Source organism: Mustela nigripes, chromosome 6, assembly GCF_022355385.1.
Source record: "Mustela nigripes isolate SB6536 chromosome 6, MUSNIG.SB6536, whole genome shotgun sequence".
NCBI lineage: Eukaryota > Metazoa > Chordata > Mammalia > Carnivora > Mustelidae > Mustela > Mustela nigripes.
Window position 1 is genome coordinate 23,979,286 of NC_081562.1, and position 19,263 is coordinate 23,998,548.

The window sequence follows — 19,263 nt, forward strand, 5'->3', positions numbered from 1 at the left end:
CTACCCAGTGCTGTTATGCCAAAAGAAAATCTGTGATGTTCCAAAGGAGCAATCTGGTGTGGAAACCAGCAAGAGTATACTTCGTCTTTCCAAAGTACTTCAAACATGTCATGATGGCATACCTAAGACCCATCATGGTTATAAACATGTTAATGATCTGAGTTCAGGACACTGAAAAAAAAAAAAATTCGCCCTCCTAAAAATTTGCCAAATAAGCCCAAAAGTGTGGGCCAAAATAAGCTCCTAGTCACAGAGGTCCTAGAGTCTTATAAAGAACTCTAAGTGGATGCCAAGATTTTAATGATAATGGCTCAATGTAAAACAATTAGTATGCAGGATCATCTAAAAACTACCCTACTATCACAGTAAGTCAGAATAATTCCCATGACCACTGACATATAGCGAAATTTTTCTGAGTGCTGTGAGTTTAGAGGAGAGACTAATCTGAAACAGGAAAAATGGTGAATAGGTCAAACAGTTTGGTGAGCACTTAGAGCTGAGCCATCAGACAGAGCCTAGGGTTTGAACCAAAGTTCTTCTACTTACTAGTAACATTTAATTTTCTCATCTGTAATGTAAGCATAATACCTACCCCCTAAAAGTATAAAAATTTTAAAAGCTAATGGTTATAGTATGGTCAATAGAGTGCATGGACCAATTCATTATGACTGCCACTACAATATTTTTTATATTTTATTCATTCAAATACTCCTGCTGTAGTCATTGCTCAAACTGACTATAGCTCCACCACTATTGAGAATCAATCCAAATAATCATGGTAACCTGATCCAAGCTACCACCTGCAATCTTGCCTTTCCAAATACAGCTTTAACAAGAAGACAAAGTACTTTCCTAATGTATTGCACCCACCATCTGTAAGACCTACTGGACACACATGCTAGGAATGATTTTCTTATCCCTTAAGTGGTAGTCATCATATTTGATAATAAGCTTTTTGACACATTTTCTCACATTTGTTGTCCATTCTTTTTAGGATGGAAGGGATGATATAAATCACATTCTGAGTTGTAGATCCCAAACTGAGAGATCTCCAGAGGTTCAATGATATGTTCAAGAAAAGAAGAATATAACCAGGAAGAATCACATTGATTGGAATGCCATTGTTTAATGAACATGAGGGGATAATTTGATTTATCATTGGTGGTAATAGACCCGTTTGTGTTCACCAACTCCCTTAAGTGGGACCTCTACACATCTACCAGCTAGCTCTGAATCTCTTCTATCTTTTTTCTATTTCCCTCAGGGGCCAGGCCACTCTTTCTCATTCCTCCTGAAATCTCCTAACCTAGCAATCTTGACTATAATCTCAACCCTTTGCTTTATTAAGAAAATCTTTAGTACCCAAGAAGAATATCTTTAACTTCTACCCTTACCACCTATGAAATTCCTGTGTTTGGGCCCATTCTTTCCTTCCCTTCTGCCCCAGCCTCTCAGCATGGCTCCTCTAGAGGGTAAATTCATGTTCTCCTTTCTGTCTTGGAAACCATCATAGAAATTTGTGTCAAGATGGAGATTCCATCCACTTATGATGAGCAGCAGCTCAGTACTCAACTCAATGAGCACAGTAGCATGAGCAAAAAAATGGACTTGCCCTTGTGTCAAAGCAATGAGATTTGGGGGTTATTTATTACTACTATATAGCATAGCCCACTTTGAACAACATAGCTTCCAAAGTGAGGCCATCCATAAAACTCTCTGACCTCATATACGCCCCTGAATTCAACCACCAGCAATATATTGATGATGAAAGTACAAATCTCTGCTGAATGCCTGACCAGTCTATCCAACCATATACTGACTAGTTCTACTCAGTTATCATCCTGGCACCTCAAACTCAGTACTTCCAAAGCAACTTTCTCTGACCTGTTCCTGCCTTCAGTTTTCCTGTAGAGTCAGGACATCACATCCATCTAGCCAACCAACCCAGAAACCAAGACATTTTGGACTCCTCCCATCTTCATCTAACCAGTACAGAACATAGTCCTGGTGACTTCCTTGACCTTTCTCTTGTATCTGTCTACTCCTGTGTCCTCTTCACCTAGGTCTGAGCCTCATCACATCTCTAATGCACAAGTTAGGGGTAGCTGCTCTTCTGCTTCCATTTGCTGTGCTTTCAATTGGTTCCCCACATTGCTGCCTAAGGTTCTTTCAGCAGCACAAATATGAACATTCAGAGCCCATTTTAAAATCCTTATCACTAGCTTCCTGCAGCCCTCCAGATAGATCTGCTGCTCTTTATCCTGCCTTCTAAAGCCTTCCTGCCAAACTTTCTAACCTCAAAATTGCCTTTTCCTTTTTCCTTTAGCTCCATCAAATTACACACAGTCTCTCCATAGCACTACTGCCTACAGGGCAAAACAGAATGGATAGTCATCATATGACAGATCTTATCACTCTATACCATAGTTTCTAGTTTATCAGTGTCTTTCAATGTGTTGTAAATTCCAGGATAACAAATCTTTAATCTCAATAAATATTCTCTTTGTAGTCACAGTACCCAGTATGGCACTTAACACAGAGTACACATGCAGTAAATGCTTGCCAGATGACTGAATGGCCACCTGTCTCAGTAAAGGAATAGATGATTACATACTTACACACACAGATACATAAAATCTGTAGATAAATAAATGAAAGAATCCTAACATGACAAAGGGAAGATTTGCATTTCTTTCTTATACCAGAAACAGAGGCACATGACAAACACAATTGAGAGAAAGCATTATTCTCCATTTCCATCTTATTCTGTTGCTTTAATCCTATAAGCTGTACTGCCAAACTATTCCAAGAGGACTTCTCTGAAAGCAAAGGAGCCATGACATCTCAGTGCCTTCTGCACTCTAATGAGAAGACCTACAACTTAACCATAAAAGAGCCAATAAGAGGACAATCTACACTGGGAATGAGAATTATTCTGAGAGTCAAGACAGAACTTCAAAGAGAATAGCAACAGGTCTATTTGAAGAGCTCCCAAGTGAAATAAAAATGGGGAAATGCAGAAAACAGTCTTTTTCCATGGCTATTTTTCAAATAATTTTCCTTTCTTTTTCTTTCCCTTCTTTAATTTATAGATTAAACTAATAAACATGGGTTTTAATTCCCCATGTGTGACATTTATAGCAATGTAAGATGGTAAATATCAAATGGGTTTTTTTCAGTCCAATAAGCCTGCAAAAGAGATTTTGCAAACATTTTAATTATGGAAGAGCTGACATGCAGAACACAACAGCAAACTTTGCTTTAAAAAAAACTTCAAGCTGAAATGGTTCCAACCTGAACCGATAAACTTTTTTAGGCTATCTGTGCCGTTTTCTGTATCTGTTACTTCACTGGTGGAAGGATTAATCTTGAGCTGCTTCCCAATGAAATTTCGGCAGGTTATCTGAAAAAGGAAAAAGAAAACAAATACCATTTGGTCATGCATTTATGGCTAGAAATTTGGCTTACGTAAAATGTTTATCTTATTTTTCACTTGTCAAAAAGAAGAAATACAAAAGGATGCTACAAATGAAAGCTAGCAGAGTAGCACTCAATCATGACAACTTCCAGCAAAAAAAAAAAAGCAGCCACATAACTTTTTATATCTCTTTTGTTCAGCACAGCTGGAGAAGCATTAGGCAAATTATGTAGAGCAATTAGAATATGATTTTCTGATATTCTATAAATCCACTCGTCTAAATATATCTTCTATTATGCAAGTTGAAACATATCTAAAATATAGGCTGCTTTTCCAGTGGCTGATTTTTCCACCCTACTCATAATAAATGCTATTTAAACTTCCCTGGGTGAAGTTTTTCAGAACTAATGTCCTCTATAGTATTTTATTTTTTATTTTCTTCTAAGATTTTATTTATTTATTTAACTGACAGAGATCACAAGTAGGCAGAGAGGCAGGCAGAGAGAGAGGCGGAAGCAGGCTCCCCGCCAAGCACAGAGCCTGATGTGGGGCTCAATCCCAGGACCCTGGGACCATGACCTGAGCCGAAGGCAGAGACTTTAACCCACTGAGCCACCCAGGCACCCCATCCTCTGTAGTATTTTAAAAATTTGTTTTCTAACAGACACTTAAGTCCTAAGATTACAAAATATCTGAAATCTGAAAAGTTTTAGAGAAAAGGAAATTCTTTTAAAAGCTCCAACTGGGACACCTGGATGGCTCAGGCAGGCATCCAACTCTTGATTTTGGCATGGGTCATGATCTCAGGGTTGTGAGATCAAGCCCTGCATCAGGCTCCATGCTGAGCATGAGCCTGTTTGGGGCTCTCCCTCTTTCTCCCTCTGCCCCTCCCCTGCTAGTGGATGCACCTGCTCTCTCCCTCTCTAAAAAAAACAAAAAGTCCAAGAACTTCTGTTTCTCCATTCCTATTCCTTGAACTAACCTATTTCTCAAAATACAGATCCCTTTGAATCTGTCTGAGATTCAAAGTCCCTTGTAGGTACTTGTACAATGAGATGTAAACAGTCTAATAAAATGCAAATTCCTTCCCATAGCCTAATAAGGCCCTATTTGACTTACTCCTTTCCACCTCCCAGCTGCATTAAATAAATCTTAATTGAACACTTATTATGTGTCAGTCACTACTCAAAGCTCAAGGATAATACAATGAACAAAGCAAACAAAAGTTCCTTTTCTTATGGAACTTATTCTAGAGGAAGTAGAAATATAATGAAGAAAATAGAGAAGTGTATTATAGAGTATATTAAAGAGTTATAAATGCTATAGAGAGAAATAGAGCAAATAGGTACATAATTTTATATAGGATAGTGAGAATATTTTTCACACAGAAAGCGACATTTAGCAAAGACTAGAAAAAAGTGAGAAAAAAATCAGTGTGGATATTTGGGAGAGGAGCGTCCCAAGCAGGGGAGCAGCAAAAGCAGGAAGTCTTAAAGAACAGAGAAGCTGAAACCTGTGGGGAAATACAGATGAGTCACTGAGGATCACAGGGAAATGTGTGGGGCATTAAGGCCATGACAAGGATGTTCACCTTATCTCTGAATCAGATGGGAAGTTGTAGGATTTAAAGAGGAGGAAGAACATGATCTTGGGTTTTTAAAGGGTCATTCTACTTGCTGCATTGAGAGTAGACTATAGGCTAAAGGCAGGGATTCAGGGAAGTTAGAAGCAAGAAAGCTAATTAGGAAGTCATTGCATGAATCCAAGCAAATATAACAGGGGCCTGGATCAGAGGAGGAGTGGTAAAGGTAGTGATAAGTGGTCTGAATACATTCTGAAGGTAGATGATTTGATAACCAGTTTGTAATGGAGTAATGAAAGCAAGGGAGGAGTCTGGGATGTCTCCAAGGTGTCTGGCCTGAGCAACTAGGAGGACAGTGTTGTCATCAACTGATGTGGGGAAGACTTGTCAGGTTTGTTTGAAATATACTAAATTTCAGAAGTGTATTAGACATCTAAGAGATTATGTAGATTAGGCAGCATGACAGTTTTCTGATGGGTCAACTTGCTTAGGCTAAACTATGAGGACAAAAGGAAAGGAAGTATCCATTTTGTAGAGTGCACACACTTCATCCCAGCTATTCAAACACTAATCTAGCTGCTACTATGAAGGAATTTTGCAGATACTAATTAAAGTCCCTAATAAATTTCCTTTAAACTAAAGAGATTATCTTCAGTGGGCCTGACCTAAGCAGGCGAGTCCTTGATGTGCTAGAGGTCTCCAGACTCCAAACAGTATCCAGGTCTACTCATTGGATCACCCTTCACTGACTGCCTAAGGATAACAGCTTCTGGCCACACCTGTAAGTTTCCTTCCTTCTGGGGATCCTGACTGATGACCTTACAATTTTAGACTTCTCTGGACAGCCCCCACAATCACATAAGCCAGTTCCTTGTCATAAATCTTGATAGATACATGACAGATAGAAAAATAGATAGATAATAGATCCTACCGGTTCTGTTTCTCTGATTGAACCCTGACTGATACAGGGAATTACATGTCCACACAGAATTAAGGAGAAAGTTCTAGACTGGAGCTATAATTTCAAAAGTCATTATCATAAAGACAGTACTTAGAGCCACAGACTGAATGAGCTCACCAAGGGAGAGGATGCAGATAAAGAAGACAGGAGGACCAAGAACAAAGTCCTGGGACACACTAACATTAAGAACTTGGGAAGAAGAGGAAATAGAAAAACACCCCTGTTTTCTTCTTCTTGTCCCACCCCAGGGCCTTTGCTCTTGCTCTTCTCTTGGGCTCAATGGCTCTCTCTTATGTATGGCTGGCCATTTTTCATCAAAGGTTACAGTTTCCAAGAGACATTCCAGATTTCTACCTCCCACTCCACCTATCTCTAACCCACGGATCCATTTTATTCTCTTCGATGACTCTAATGATCATGAATCTCTTTATGTATCTGTTTACATGTTTATTATCTGGCCCTACGTCTACTCCTCTAAAATTAAACTCTATGAAGCAAGAACTCAGACTGTGCTCTCATGTTAGAATAAGTGGGACTAGATTTCAGTCCTCACGTACACTGGGGGCCTGGGCCAGGATGAAAACTGTATAACTATATGCCATGGCTCTGGTAGTAGATAGTTGATACACAGAGCACCTAGGTGGCTCAGTGGGTTAAGCCTCTGCCTTTGGCTCGGGTCATGATCTCAGGGTCCTGGGATTGAGCCCTACATCGGGCTCTCTGCTCCGAAGGGAGCCTGCTTCCCCCACCACCTATGCCTGCCTATCTCTGCCTACTTGTGATCTCTCTCTCTCTCTCTTTGTCCAATAAATAAATTAATTAATTAAAAAAAAAGATAGTCTATACACATTTATTAAAGTAATAAATAAAAGAAAGAATTTACTTCCCTTTCCTCCATCTAACTCAAAGCTGTATGATAACTTTCATGGTCCTTACAGACTTTCACTTTTAAGGGAAAATATTAAAAATTGTATCATATGATTATGTTGGCATAAATACAATTATAGTAATAGTAAAAATTAAAACATTTTCTTTGACCTATGTTACTTTTTTTCTTCACACTAAAAAAAATTAAAACACATTTAGTGGGCCTCTAAAATTTCTGTGGTTCTAGACAATGTTCTCACTGTGCCTAATGAATATATCAGCTCTGGCCTGAATGTAAGTTTCTTATGCACAAGGACTTAATTTTTGTTTACCCTGTACCTGGAAAATATTGGCACATAGCAAGCTTTCAATAACATTTGTTGATTTGAATGATAAATGTCTAAGTAAAAATAATATTTATCTGAATCCTAAATCTTTGTATTGCATATGTGCACTTATCAGAAATCACAACTGTAAGAATAATAGAGCCAAATTCACCTTCTCATTGTATTCAGCCTCATATCTTGCACAAGCCTGTTGGGTAACATCTGGGCCATTGAACTTGGATATTCTTAGAAGAAGCTGACGCTGTGCATACACTAGGAGTGGTGTCACTTGCTCTGTGTATCTCTCACTAGAGAGGGGTAGAAATACATTAAAAAGAAGACATTAGTTAAAATGCATTTTTTTTTCATGAAAGCTTGCCACTTTTGATTTCCCTTACAGCAATACTTACTGTGAAATTATATTGAATTGGATAGCAAGTGATACCAGTGTTTCCCATTTTTCCACTTGATATAAAAGTTCCAGAGATTTCAATACAAAATTATGGATCCATTTTAAATCAACCACATTTACATCATCCAGAAGATGTTCAAAATCAAGGCTAGAACCACCGTTATCATTTTTAATATTTCCATAGCAGCTTGGAACACTGAACTCCCCTTTTTCTTCAACAACCTGCAAGTAGTACATGGAAAAAAAAATGTGTGTATTTTCAGATATCACTATAAATTCTTTGAAAACTGAATGTGATAGAAAAATATAACAGGAAAAGAACTTAAAAATTAAAAAATTTAAATGTTTTTATCATGCAAATCAACACTGCTATTCAACAGAATTTTCTATGGTGATAGAAATGTCCTACGTCTTTGTTGTTTGATATAGTAGCCACCAAGCATGTGTGGATACTGGAGCTATCAAAATATGACTGTTGCAACTGGACTTTTAATTTCATTTAATTTTAATTAATTTAAGCTTAACTTTAAATAGCTACATATAGCTAGTCATTACCATATTAGACAACACAGACTGAGGGCCATACTTCCTGGTCCTCAGTCATCACATATCTAAGTAAGGATATTAAATGAATAAGATAAAGTTTTGAAACAGGTTTTAGTATATACAAACTATTGAGTTTCCATAATGCATGAGTTACGTTTACCAGTTTGTGGCATAATATGTCCAATTCCCTGATGCAAAGGTCAAACATATGGAGAAGGAAATCTTCTAGAAAACCGTTTCTGCCTAACTTAGAGGTACTATGTAACTAATCTATTCATTTCTGAGTCCCTTACGCATTTATGTATATCCTTAGAAATTCTTGAGGCAAACAAAAGCCCTTAGATCCACCTATAAGCCAGGTTACAGTCCAACAAATAGTTGGGTTACTCAAGACCAGCCCCTCTTAAGCTGATGTTACTATTACGTATAACCCACACAAAAGGGAGGTATGGTACCAACAGAAGTAGAGGACAAACATCTCTAACAAGATTCATGGTCCTTGAGGTTGGAAGAGACTTAAGAAGTCATCTGGCTGTGGAATGTAATATGAATGCCTCAAGCCAGTCTTGTGTGTGAATAACAGGTGTGCCATATCTGACCTATGTGAATCTGCCTTCTTAGCACAGTCACTGGCACATGGGACATACTCAGTAAAGGATAGTTTCCATTTTATTGATATTATGAGCTCCATCCCTCTACCCACTGATTCTACAGTAATTCTTCCAGCAGCACAAAGCTGTATAAGGGGTTATCTCCATTTCCTTGACCTCAGGGTTCCAAGTAGAGGCACTCTTGGCCTTTACTCAATCCTCTTGGTGAGTATAAAGAAATCAAGTCTGTCCCACTCAACTTTTCCCAGGTGATGGCTTTGTCAGAGCCTGCTGGCCTATAGGATGACATATTCTTTCTTCAGACATGGGTAAATTTCCTGGGTCCAACTGAAATAACTTTCCTGGGCCATTCCTGAAGAAGAGGGATATCCGCTCTCAGTTAGTTATGTATGCCTACATGGTTAAGTTTACTTCTGGGATGAAGGATCGGGAGGCCCTCTGTGGTTACTATATCTTCCACTATAGCTTTCATGTGTAATTTTAAAAAAACCTTTTATTAAAGAAAATGTCTAACACTTATAAAAGCAGAGAAAATAATATACTGAGGCCCTATCTACCCACAACCAGGCTCAACCAATTATCAATTTTTGAGACCTACTTGGTTTCCTCTGTATATATAATCCCACCTAAAAAAGAAATTAGCAAAAAATGCTTCAAAACATTATTGAATGGTGTTCACATTTCCTTTATATCTGATAAATTTTTGAGTGCATTAGTTTGAAATGGGATCAAAATAAAGTCCAAACATTGCAATTATTTATGTCTCTTAAGTCTTTTTTAATATACAGGTTTCTTTTTTTACTTCAATTTTTTGTTGAAGAAACCAGGTTGTTTGTCTTGTAGAGTTTCCATAGTCAGAATTTCTAGTGATGCATCATTTCATTTTAAATATTTCTCTGTCCCCTGGATCTTCTGTAAGTTGTTGGTTAGATTTAAATGCTTACTCCGCTCCCAGTTTATTTTTTTCCAACAGGTATACTTCACTGGTGCTGTTCATCCCCCCCATGAATTCATAAAGAATTGCAAAATCCTCATATTCTAATTTCAACATTCTTTCTTTACTTACTTCCTGAAAATTCTATAAAGAAAATTTTCTCTTCTTTGACTGTAACTATTTGGCTATCCTTAAGTATAGTTCACATAGAAATGGAAATGGTAATCAGTCCTCCTCCCCTTCCCCCCACCAAGGAGACATTAGTTTTAGTGGGACATTTCTTTTAGTGGGAAATAGTTTTTAAAGAACACATCTGGGTGCTAAGAGTTGTCATTTCTTTTTTGAGTCCTTTGAATCACTTTGACACCTTTGTAAAATATTGACCATATGTATGAGTCTATTTTGAGAGTCTCTGTTTTTTCCATTGATATGTTTCTCTTTATGCCAATATCATCCTCTTCTAACTACTACAGCATTGCTAAACCTTGAAATCCGGTAGGGAGTTCTCCAAATTCAAAGATTTTTTTGGTCGTTCACATTTCTTTGCATTTGCTTATAAGTTTTAAAATAAACAGTCAATTTACACTGAAAAAATGTCTGTTGGAATTTTCATTAGAATTTCACTGAATCAATAGACCAAACTGGAAATAAATAATATCCTAGCAATATTAAGACTTTTGATTCATGAACATGATATGTCTATGTCTATGTAGACCTTTAATTTTTTTCTGCAATGCATTACAATTTTCAGTGTAAAAATCTAATATATATTTTCTTAGATATAGTCCTAGAAATTTGATATTTTGAATGGTATTTTTAAAATGTCATTTCCTAGTTGTTTTCTGTTGGTACAAAGAAACTTTTTTTGTGTGTGTGCTTTATTTATTTATTTATTTATTTATTTATTTTGAATTTTTTATTTTTTATAAACATATATTTTTATCCCCAGGGGTACAGGTCTGTGAATCACCAGGTTTATTTTTTATATTGACTTTATGTGCTGCTATTTTGTTTATTAGTTCTAGTAGTTGCTTTATAGAGTCCTAACAAGTTGGAATTTTCCATGTAAAAACTCATATTATTCCCTTCTAATCCACATTCCTTTTGTTTCTTTATCTGCCTTATTGTACTTGTCAGGATCTCCTGCATGATATTGAGCAAAAGTGGTATGAGCAGACATCCTGCTTTGTTCCCAGTCTTAGAGGGAAGCTCAAAATACCTCACCATTAAGTATGATGTTAACACTAGATACTACTTTTTATCAGGTATTCCTAGTTTGCTGAGAGTCTTTAACATCAACGACATTGTTTTTGTTTTGCTTCCAATTGTATTAGTCTCTTTTTATTCTCTTGATTATCTCTGAGCTAACTACTTCTGTTTGTAGGTGATGAAATGTATAATCATCCACTTCACATCTGACACTCTACAAATATGGTCTTTTCCTTTACTTCAACTTAGAATTAATACTTATAATTCTTGTTAAGTTTTGTTTTGTTTTGTTTTCAATATACTAGTCCCAGAAGTAGTTTTCCCTGTTTACCTGAAGTTATCTGAAGACAGCTTTATGCTATCCATTTGTGGTCTACAACAAGGCTCTATCTTCTCTAGAACACTGTAAGACAGACTTAGTTTAAACACATATTAAAGTAAGAGGTAGCCTCTCAAATAAGTTTAAATGCATTTTATTTTTAAGCAACCTACATATGGCTTTTTCTTAAACAAACAAACAACAACAAAAAAAAATGACTCCACTCCAAATAAATCAGTATTAAAATAAGTGAAAAGATCAGGATGACATCAACCACTTGTCCAAGCCCTGGTGTCAGTGTGGATGTGTGAAAAGCAGCAGCCAGTTATGATGATAGATGATAGACCCAAAGTAATCGGCATTTTGTTAACATTTTTTTTCCATTTTGTTAACATTTTTTCATTTACATTAACATTCATTTCATCCTTAAAGAAAATCATATATAGGGTCACTATCCTCATGGAAGTTCAGCAGAGCTACCATGCCATCTGGATTCATGTTTTCATCAATAAAAAACTGGCAGTTTTTGAATTAACAAAGATGTGCTTGATTTGTCTGCATTCTCTGTTATAAAAGGGTTACACTTTCTGGTCCCTGTTCTTCAAGTTTGCCTTAGACTGATTTCCTATAAGCTATGATGTACTTTTCACAGGTTTCATTTGTGAAGTTTGTTTTCTGTAAGTAATAGTTCCTGACAATATCAACACCAGTGATTACTGTGCTTTTAGTACCTTCACTTTCAGGGCCTTCAGCAAAGTACATTTCCATCAATGGTACCTTCTGTCCTACTATTTTCTCCTTCACCTCCAGGCATAGCTCATTTGCAACCTCCTGAATCTTGTAAATGTCAGAGAACATCTCATCATGTCTGATGAGGTCCAGGTAGATAATCATGATGGCAGCCAGAGAAAGAGAACAGCAGCCCTGGCTTAGCAGGAACCCAGAATTCAGAGCAAGAGCCGTGCAGCTAGAGCAGCACTTAAGGGCAGGGAAAACAGGTGGGAAAAGTGATATCAAATTTTGTAAATGCTTTTGCTCTATTTCAGTGGTGATATAATTTGTCTCTTTTATCCTGTTAATATGGTGAATTACCTTGACTGATCTTTTTTTCTTTAAAGTTTTGTTTTGTTTTGTTCTTGAGACAGCATGCCCAAACAGGGGGAGGAGCAGATGGGGAGGGAAACGGTGGGGGAAAGAATTTCAAGCAGACTCCACACTGTTTGCAGAGCCCAACATGATCCTTGATCTCACCACCCTGAGATCACAACCCGAGCCAATACCAAGAGTCAGATGCTTAACCAACTGAGCCACCCAGGCACTGCCTGATTGATCTCTAAATGTTAACCTTACATTTCTGGGATAAACTCACTTGATCATCATTTGTATAATTGTAGATACTATATATCTCATTTGCATATTTCATATATTGCTGGAACTGATTTGCTAATATTTCATTAAGGAGTTTTGTGTCTATGTTCATATGTTCATGAGGCATATTGATGGATTCATACTTTTTTTAATTTTTTTTTTATTTAAGATTTTTTTTTTATAAACATATATTTTTATCCCCAGGGATACAGGTCTGTAAATCACCAGGTTTACACAACATGGGGGCTTAAGTGGGTAGAAGAATAAATGATTCATACTTTTTAAAAAGATTTTATTTATTTATTTATTTGACAGAGAGAGAGACCACAATGAGAGAAGGAACATAAGCAGAGGGAGTAGGAGAGGGAGAAACAGTTTTCCTGCTGAGCAGGGAGCCCAATGTGGGGCTCGATCCCAGACCCTGGGATCATAACCTGAGCTGAAGGTAGATGCTTAACAGCTGAGCCATCCAGGTCCCCCCATACCTTTCTTTTTGATATATCTGTCAGGGTTAAGCTGGCTTCACTTCTAAAAATATGTTTGTGTATGATTTATTATTTTTGTCCTTGTATGTTTGCTCAAATTCTTTAGGGAAATATTCTGGGTCTGGAGTTTTCTTTCTCTCCAAGCTCTTAATTATAAATTCATTTTCTTTAATATATTTAGAGCAATTTATTTTTTCTATTAAACATTTAAAATTATTAAGTTCCTCTATGTACTGTTTTATTTGCATCTCACAAATTTTGATATGTTGTTATCAGTTTGAAATATTTTTAAATTTCTCTTATACTTTCTTCTTTGACCCATGGATTATTTAGAACTATGTTGTTTAATTTCCAGATACTTAGGAGATTTTTCTTCCTAATTTTTATTGGTCTATTCATAAGGTAGGGGTCAGAGAACATACTCTTCAAGATTTCAGTATTTTAAATTGTATTTTGACTTACTTATTATGACTTACTTAAATTTTATTATGACTTACTTTATTATGTATACTGCACTTGAACTACCTACTTATCCAGAATTAAATTCAGAGTTTAAAGACTTAGTCCTCCATAAGACTGCCCTTATTTTAGAAGTCAGCCACTAGTTTCAGGTCTGCACTTCTGACTGAACAGCTATAAATTTTGGGGTTTCCATAACACCCTCAGATTCATAATTGGCTGGCATTCACTTAAAACACCATACTTAGGATCGCAGTTTTATTATAAAGGATACAACTCAGGGACAGCCACATGAAAGAGGTACATAGGGGGCTCCTGGGTGGCTCAGTGGGTTAAAGCCTCTGCCTTTGGCTCAGGTCATGATCCCAGGGTCCTGGGATCTAGCCCCACATGGGCTCTCTGCTCACTTCCTCCTCTCTCTCTCTCTCTGCCTGCCTCTCTGCCTACTGTCTGTCAAATAAATAAATAAATAAATCTTTAAAAAAAAAAAAAAGGACAGAAAGAGGTACATAGTCTAGAAGGGTCCTGGATAAGGGGGTTCGATGCCCTCTCCCCATGGAGTCAGACCACAACAACCAGCCAACATATCAATGTTTCCACCATTCTGGAAGCTCTTCATGCTTTGGGTGTCCAGAGTTTACTTTGAATTTCTCTTATTAGGAGCATACACATTTATGATTAGTATGTCTTCCTGATTAACTGAGCCTCTTCTCATTATGAAATGTCTCTCTTTATCTGTCAAAATACTCCCTGATTTAAAGTTTATTTTATCTAATATTAATAAAGTCTCACAAATTTTTTATGATTACTGTATTCCTAGTATGTCTCTTTCCACTATTTATTTTCAATTTATTTATATTCAGAATACTCCTCATATAGTCAGCTATTACATGTCTTTTTTATCCAACAATCTCTGCCTTTTGATTAGGGTGTTAAACCACTTATATTTAATACAGTAATTAATATAATTGGGGTAGATTTATTATTTGATATTTGCTTTCTGTTTTGCCCATATGTTTCTGTTCCTCTGTTTCTTTTCTTTCTGCCTTCTTTAATTCATTGACCACTATTTAGTTTCTACTTCACCGCAATGGCTTTTTAGCTGTATCTCTTTTTTGGTATTACTCTAATGATTAAATGCATCCTTAACTTAACACATTCCCCTTAGAGTTAATAGTGTACCACTTTATATAAAGTGTAAAAGACATTACTCTGTCCTTTGAACTACAGTTTTCACATATTTTATATCTAGAAATGTTATAAATTCCATGCCTTAATGTGTTTAGTGCTTATTAATTTTCAATGTGTTTAGATTACATCATGATTGCACTTTTTCTATTTTATTTTCATGTCTTAAACCACAGTGTGGTAGATTTTAAATGGTCACAAATACTACCAGATTTCAAATAATAGGACAAGGACAGATAAAGCAGTGAGGTAAAGAGCAACTGACAAGCTATATGATCTCTCTTGGGGTCTGTTTCACTGTCAAAAAAATTGCTATGAGGATTAAATGCATTATAGTTAGTTTATATAGAAGCTGAAGCTCAGTACAGGTTACTATTTCCTTAAAAAAGTTGGATTTTCAGGCTAACATATTTACAATTAACATCAATGTGAGCTGTGTATTGTAAACCAAATATTAATAATGAAGCAAATGAAATGTAGACAAACTAAGTAGTAAGTCAAGGAAAATATTAATTTGTATTTATCCCAATGTGCACAGTAAAAAGTACTTATTAATTGGATGAAGTAAAAATAATTACCCAAGTGCTCTTACCTTAATAGAATCGATATTTTGTAGTTCTACTAACATGTCAATAAGTAATTCTGCTCCCAAATAGAACGGCAAAACACAGGTACAGAGGAAACAATCTTGGCTAATAGGAAATGTTTTATATATATCCACTGTTTGTTTAAGAAGTATCTGTAGCTCCTGAGTAAAGTTCCAAAGGGCCCGACAGCAGTTCTGAAGCAGAGTCCAATAGCCACCACGATGAGCAAGAACCTAAAACAAAGACAACATTTAAAAAATCAAAGTTTCAAAAGTTAGAGATCTCTGAACAACTTCATCTTTCTGCAAAAATTATGTTAACAGGGGCGCCTGGGTGGCTCAGTGGATTAAAGCCTCCGCCTTCGGCTCAGGTCATGATCTCAGGGTCCTGGGATGGAGCCCCACATCATGCTCTCTGTTTGGCAGGGAGCCTGCTTCCCCCTCTCTCTCTGCCTGCCTCTGCCTACTTGTGATCTCTCTATGTCAAATAAATAAATAAATTATGTCAACAATAAAAAATAACTGTGTGTTATTTATATCATTATCTCAGTTAATTCTAACAATAGCTCCTATGAAATAAGCATGCACTAGCATTCTATTAATTTACAGATAAGGAAACACAGATTGGAGCTAACTTGCACAGGGTCATGATCTACTAAGTGGTTAGCTAAGATTTGCACACTAGCAGTCTGACTCAAAACATTTCCATTGTTCTAGGTTCTGAGAATGTGGCAATGAGCAAGGGTAACCGGGTCTTCCCTTATGTTGCTTCAGTTTATTAGGGGCGACTGACACTAGATAAGTAGACAAATAAAAATGTAGTTCCAGGGGAGCCTGGGTGGCTTAGTGGGTTAAGCCTCTGCCTTTGGCTCAGGTCATCATCTCAGTATCCTGGGATCGAGCCCCACATCAGGCTTTCTGCTCAGCGGGGAGCCTGCTTCCTCCTCTCTCTCTCTCTGCCTGCCTCTCCACCTACTTGTGATCTCTGTCTATCAAATAAATAAATAGAATTTTTTTAAAAATGGAGGTTCCAGGGAATAATAAGTATTGTAAAGAAAAAGAAAGCAGAATTGGGTTAGAATCTGACAAGCATGAAATGATATGCCCTTTTAGATGGGGGTGATCAGGAAAAAAGTCCTCTCTGAGGAGGTGACATGATCAGAGACTTGAATGTTCAGTTGAACAAGTCATGTGAAAGTGGGGGAGAGGGTGTTGAGAGGATAGGATTTGAAACTGAGGGACCAGCAAACTGCAAAGGATGGAGGATGAATTTGAGGGATGAGAAAGGAACAAGCTCTGTGCTCTCAAGATCACACAGAGGAGAGTGGACTGAATGAGAGCAAGATGAACTGAGTTCCAAGAAGTGAGCAAGACCCAGACCTGCCAGGGCCCTGAAGCTGGTGGAAGGATAGAATGCAGTGCCCTTAGTCAAGGGGGATGAAGTGGGTTTGCTTTGCATTTTTTAAGAAATCACCTTCTTCACAGAGAAAATGGGAATGAAAGTGGTCTAGAAAGGATAGATTTCCTCTCAACTCTTGAGAGGTTTGAAGTTTATGCCATTCCTGCAATGAGAAAAAGGAAACTAATTCCTTTGTAGCTAATGATTCCAATTTTAAGTTTAATAATGTATCATATAATATTTAAGAAAAAAAAGAGAGAAGACACAATTGGCTTGTAGAAGCAAGGGGTCAGGAGCTAGGAGCAGGATTTTTCTGTTGCCCAGAAAGAGTGTTCCCTGTGTTAGAGAGAATAAAGTGATCTATCGTATCCCAGGTAGGTGTAAGACTCCAGAAGGAACCACTGATGTCACCATCATAGAAATCCATGTCCCAAATATGGCCAAGAAAGTTGCAAAGGAGTATCTGTATATTCACAGAGACTGTGTAGACAAGGACAGAGGCCAACTCAGCTCCGCACCAATGGATGAATGATGACTAAAGCAGCTTTCTCCTCTCCCTGACAGCCTCACAAGGTGTAAATCTTCAGCACTAATGGCAGGCAAACCTCAAAAATGACTGATGTGAAACCCAGAAAATTTAGTTTCAAAGTTGAAATTAGTTTATGTGTAGTAAGTAAATAAGTACATCTTACATGCCCAAACAAATGGCTGAGATTTATGTCTATTAATTTAGAAAATTAGCTAAAATTAAATTAAAGTAAAATTTAAAATTTAGCACCTTACCATTGCTCTCCTGCAATATAAGAAGATCTTCATAAAATGATCCAATATACCCAAATTTGCAGCTCGATCCTTTTCTTTAGCACTAAGACCTGACTGAGAGTCTGAGTCATTAAATGTTTGTGTCTTGGATACATTTTCATCACTCATTCTGGAATTAATAAATGTGGAAAATTCTTCAGCATCTACAGTACAAAAATAAAGTATAACATTATTGGAAGCAGAAAGTTCCAGAAGACATAAGTGATAAGCATCAAATGAGTAATTAAGATAAGAAATGCTATATAAATTTGGAGGAAGGATGGGATTATCATGGACACAATGAACCAAGGAAAGTTTCTAGAGAAGGAGGAGTCCAGATTAGGTCTTAAAGGGCGAACATGGTTTAGCTATGCAAAAAGACTATGAAGAATATCATTCTGGGCAAGAGTAACAGCCAAGGAAACAACGCAGAGATAGGAATGTCATGTTTTCTAAGGGACCAATCATAGAATCCCACTTAATTTCCTTAATTTCTCCCTAAATAGTCTATTCCCAGGACATATACACTAGAAGGTGAGTAGCATTTCCTGGAGTTAAAAAGTACAGCAAACATGTCCATGCATTATCTTAATGGTGTGATATAAAAACACAAATCTTCTTTTAGAACTTTGCATTAATTAATAAGTCTCAATAGCACAGTATTCTATTGGTGATTTCATGGGAGGTCTTAGGCAGGTAGTTTAAAAAAAAAACCCTCAAGAAGCTATATATTACTATCTACTTATAAAACACGGACTCTGTGTCAAGGGAATTTACTTTCAAATACTTCAATATTCATATATAATGTGAAGGTATCAGTTAAATCTAATCTACACCCTAGAAGAAATCAGAAGGCATACCAAGTACCTCAAATATAAATCAACACTCTGTGGCAATTAAAACAGCAAATGAAGTATCCTGATCAGCAGTAAGTTATATAGCACTTAAAATACCATTACTAAAAATCTACATAAGAGCATTTGTAATAGTATGAAGATATTAGAAAGAAGTCTTTGTGAAATGAGTGGTATTCAAGATAGGTGATTGCTAAGAATAGTGTCATCAGTTGTGGCACGCAGATCAAGAGGTCTTTTCTTTTGCATTTCTCCACCTCCCAGAGTAAGTCTCCTGTCACCTGAAAAGATGACAAGAATACAGGTTTGTCCTGCCATTCAAACAAATATTATTGCATTCACCTGGGAGTAAGCTTTCATGGAAGGTGCTAGTTGGAGATCCTAAGACAAGAGTAGACTCCCCTGAGTACAAAATCAGTACTATCAAATAGCTATAGGACTGTTTCCATGTCAGTTACATCAGTATGTGTGGTAGAATTTGTTCTGAAACTTACTTCTGCTAAAATATAACCCCAAATATCAAGTCTTCACCTATCTTGACAACAGGAGGCTACCAATATTTTTAAAAGAACATTAGGGGTGCCTTGGTGGCTTAGTCGGTTAAGTGTCTGACTCTTTATTTCAGTCCAAGTCATGATCTCAGGGTTTTGAGATCGAGCCCAGCATGGAGCCTGATAAAGATTCTTTCTTCCTGGAGTGCCTGGGTGGTTCAGTGGGTTAAAGCCTCTGCCTTTGGCTCAAGTCATGATCTCAGGGTCCTGGGATCGAGCTCCGTATCAGGCTCTCTGCTTAGCAGGGAGCCTGCTTCCTTCTCTCTCTCTCTGCCTACTTGTGATATCTGTCTGCCAAATAAATAAATAAAATCTTTAAAAAACAAAAAAAAGATTCTCTCTTTCTCTCCCTCTGCCCCTCCCCACCACTTTCTCCCTTTCTAAAAA

The 19,263-nt window shown here is 37.0% G+C and overlaps 1 protein-coding gene and 1 pseudogene across 1 annotated transcript in view; both read right to left on the minus strand.

Annotated features, from left to right (window-relative positions):
* Positions 1-19,263, minus strand: part of CFAP54 (cilia and flagella associated protein 54) — a 302,579-nt gene that overhangs the window by 132,321 nt on the left and 150,995 nt on the right. Inside the window, exons 35-39 of the mRNA XM_059402309.1 lie at positions 17,454-17,635; positions 15,278-15,505; positions 7,565-7,788; positions 7,327-7,462; positions 3,295-3,403 (exon numbers count right to left, since the gene is read on the minus strand). Coding sequence (XP_059258292.1) covers positions 3,295-3,403; positions 7,327-7,462; positions 7,565-7,788; positions 15,278-15,505; positions 17,454-17,635 — 879 coding nt within the window. The remainder of the gene's footprint in view (positions 1-3,294; positions 3,404-7,326; positions 7,463-7,564; positions 7,789-15,277; positions 15,506-17,453; positions 17,636-19,263) is intronic.
* LOC132020093 (translationally-controlled tumor protein-like) lies at positions 11,608-12,079 on the minus strand (annotated as a pseudogene).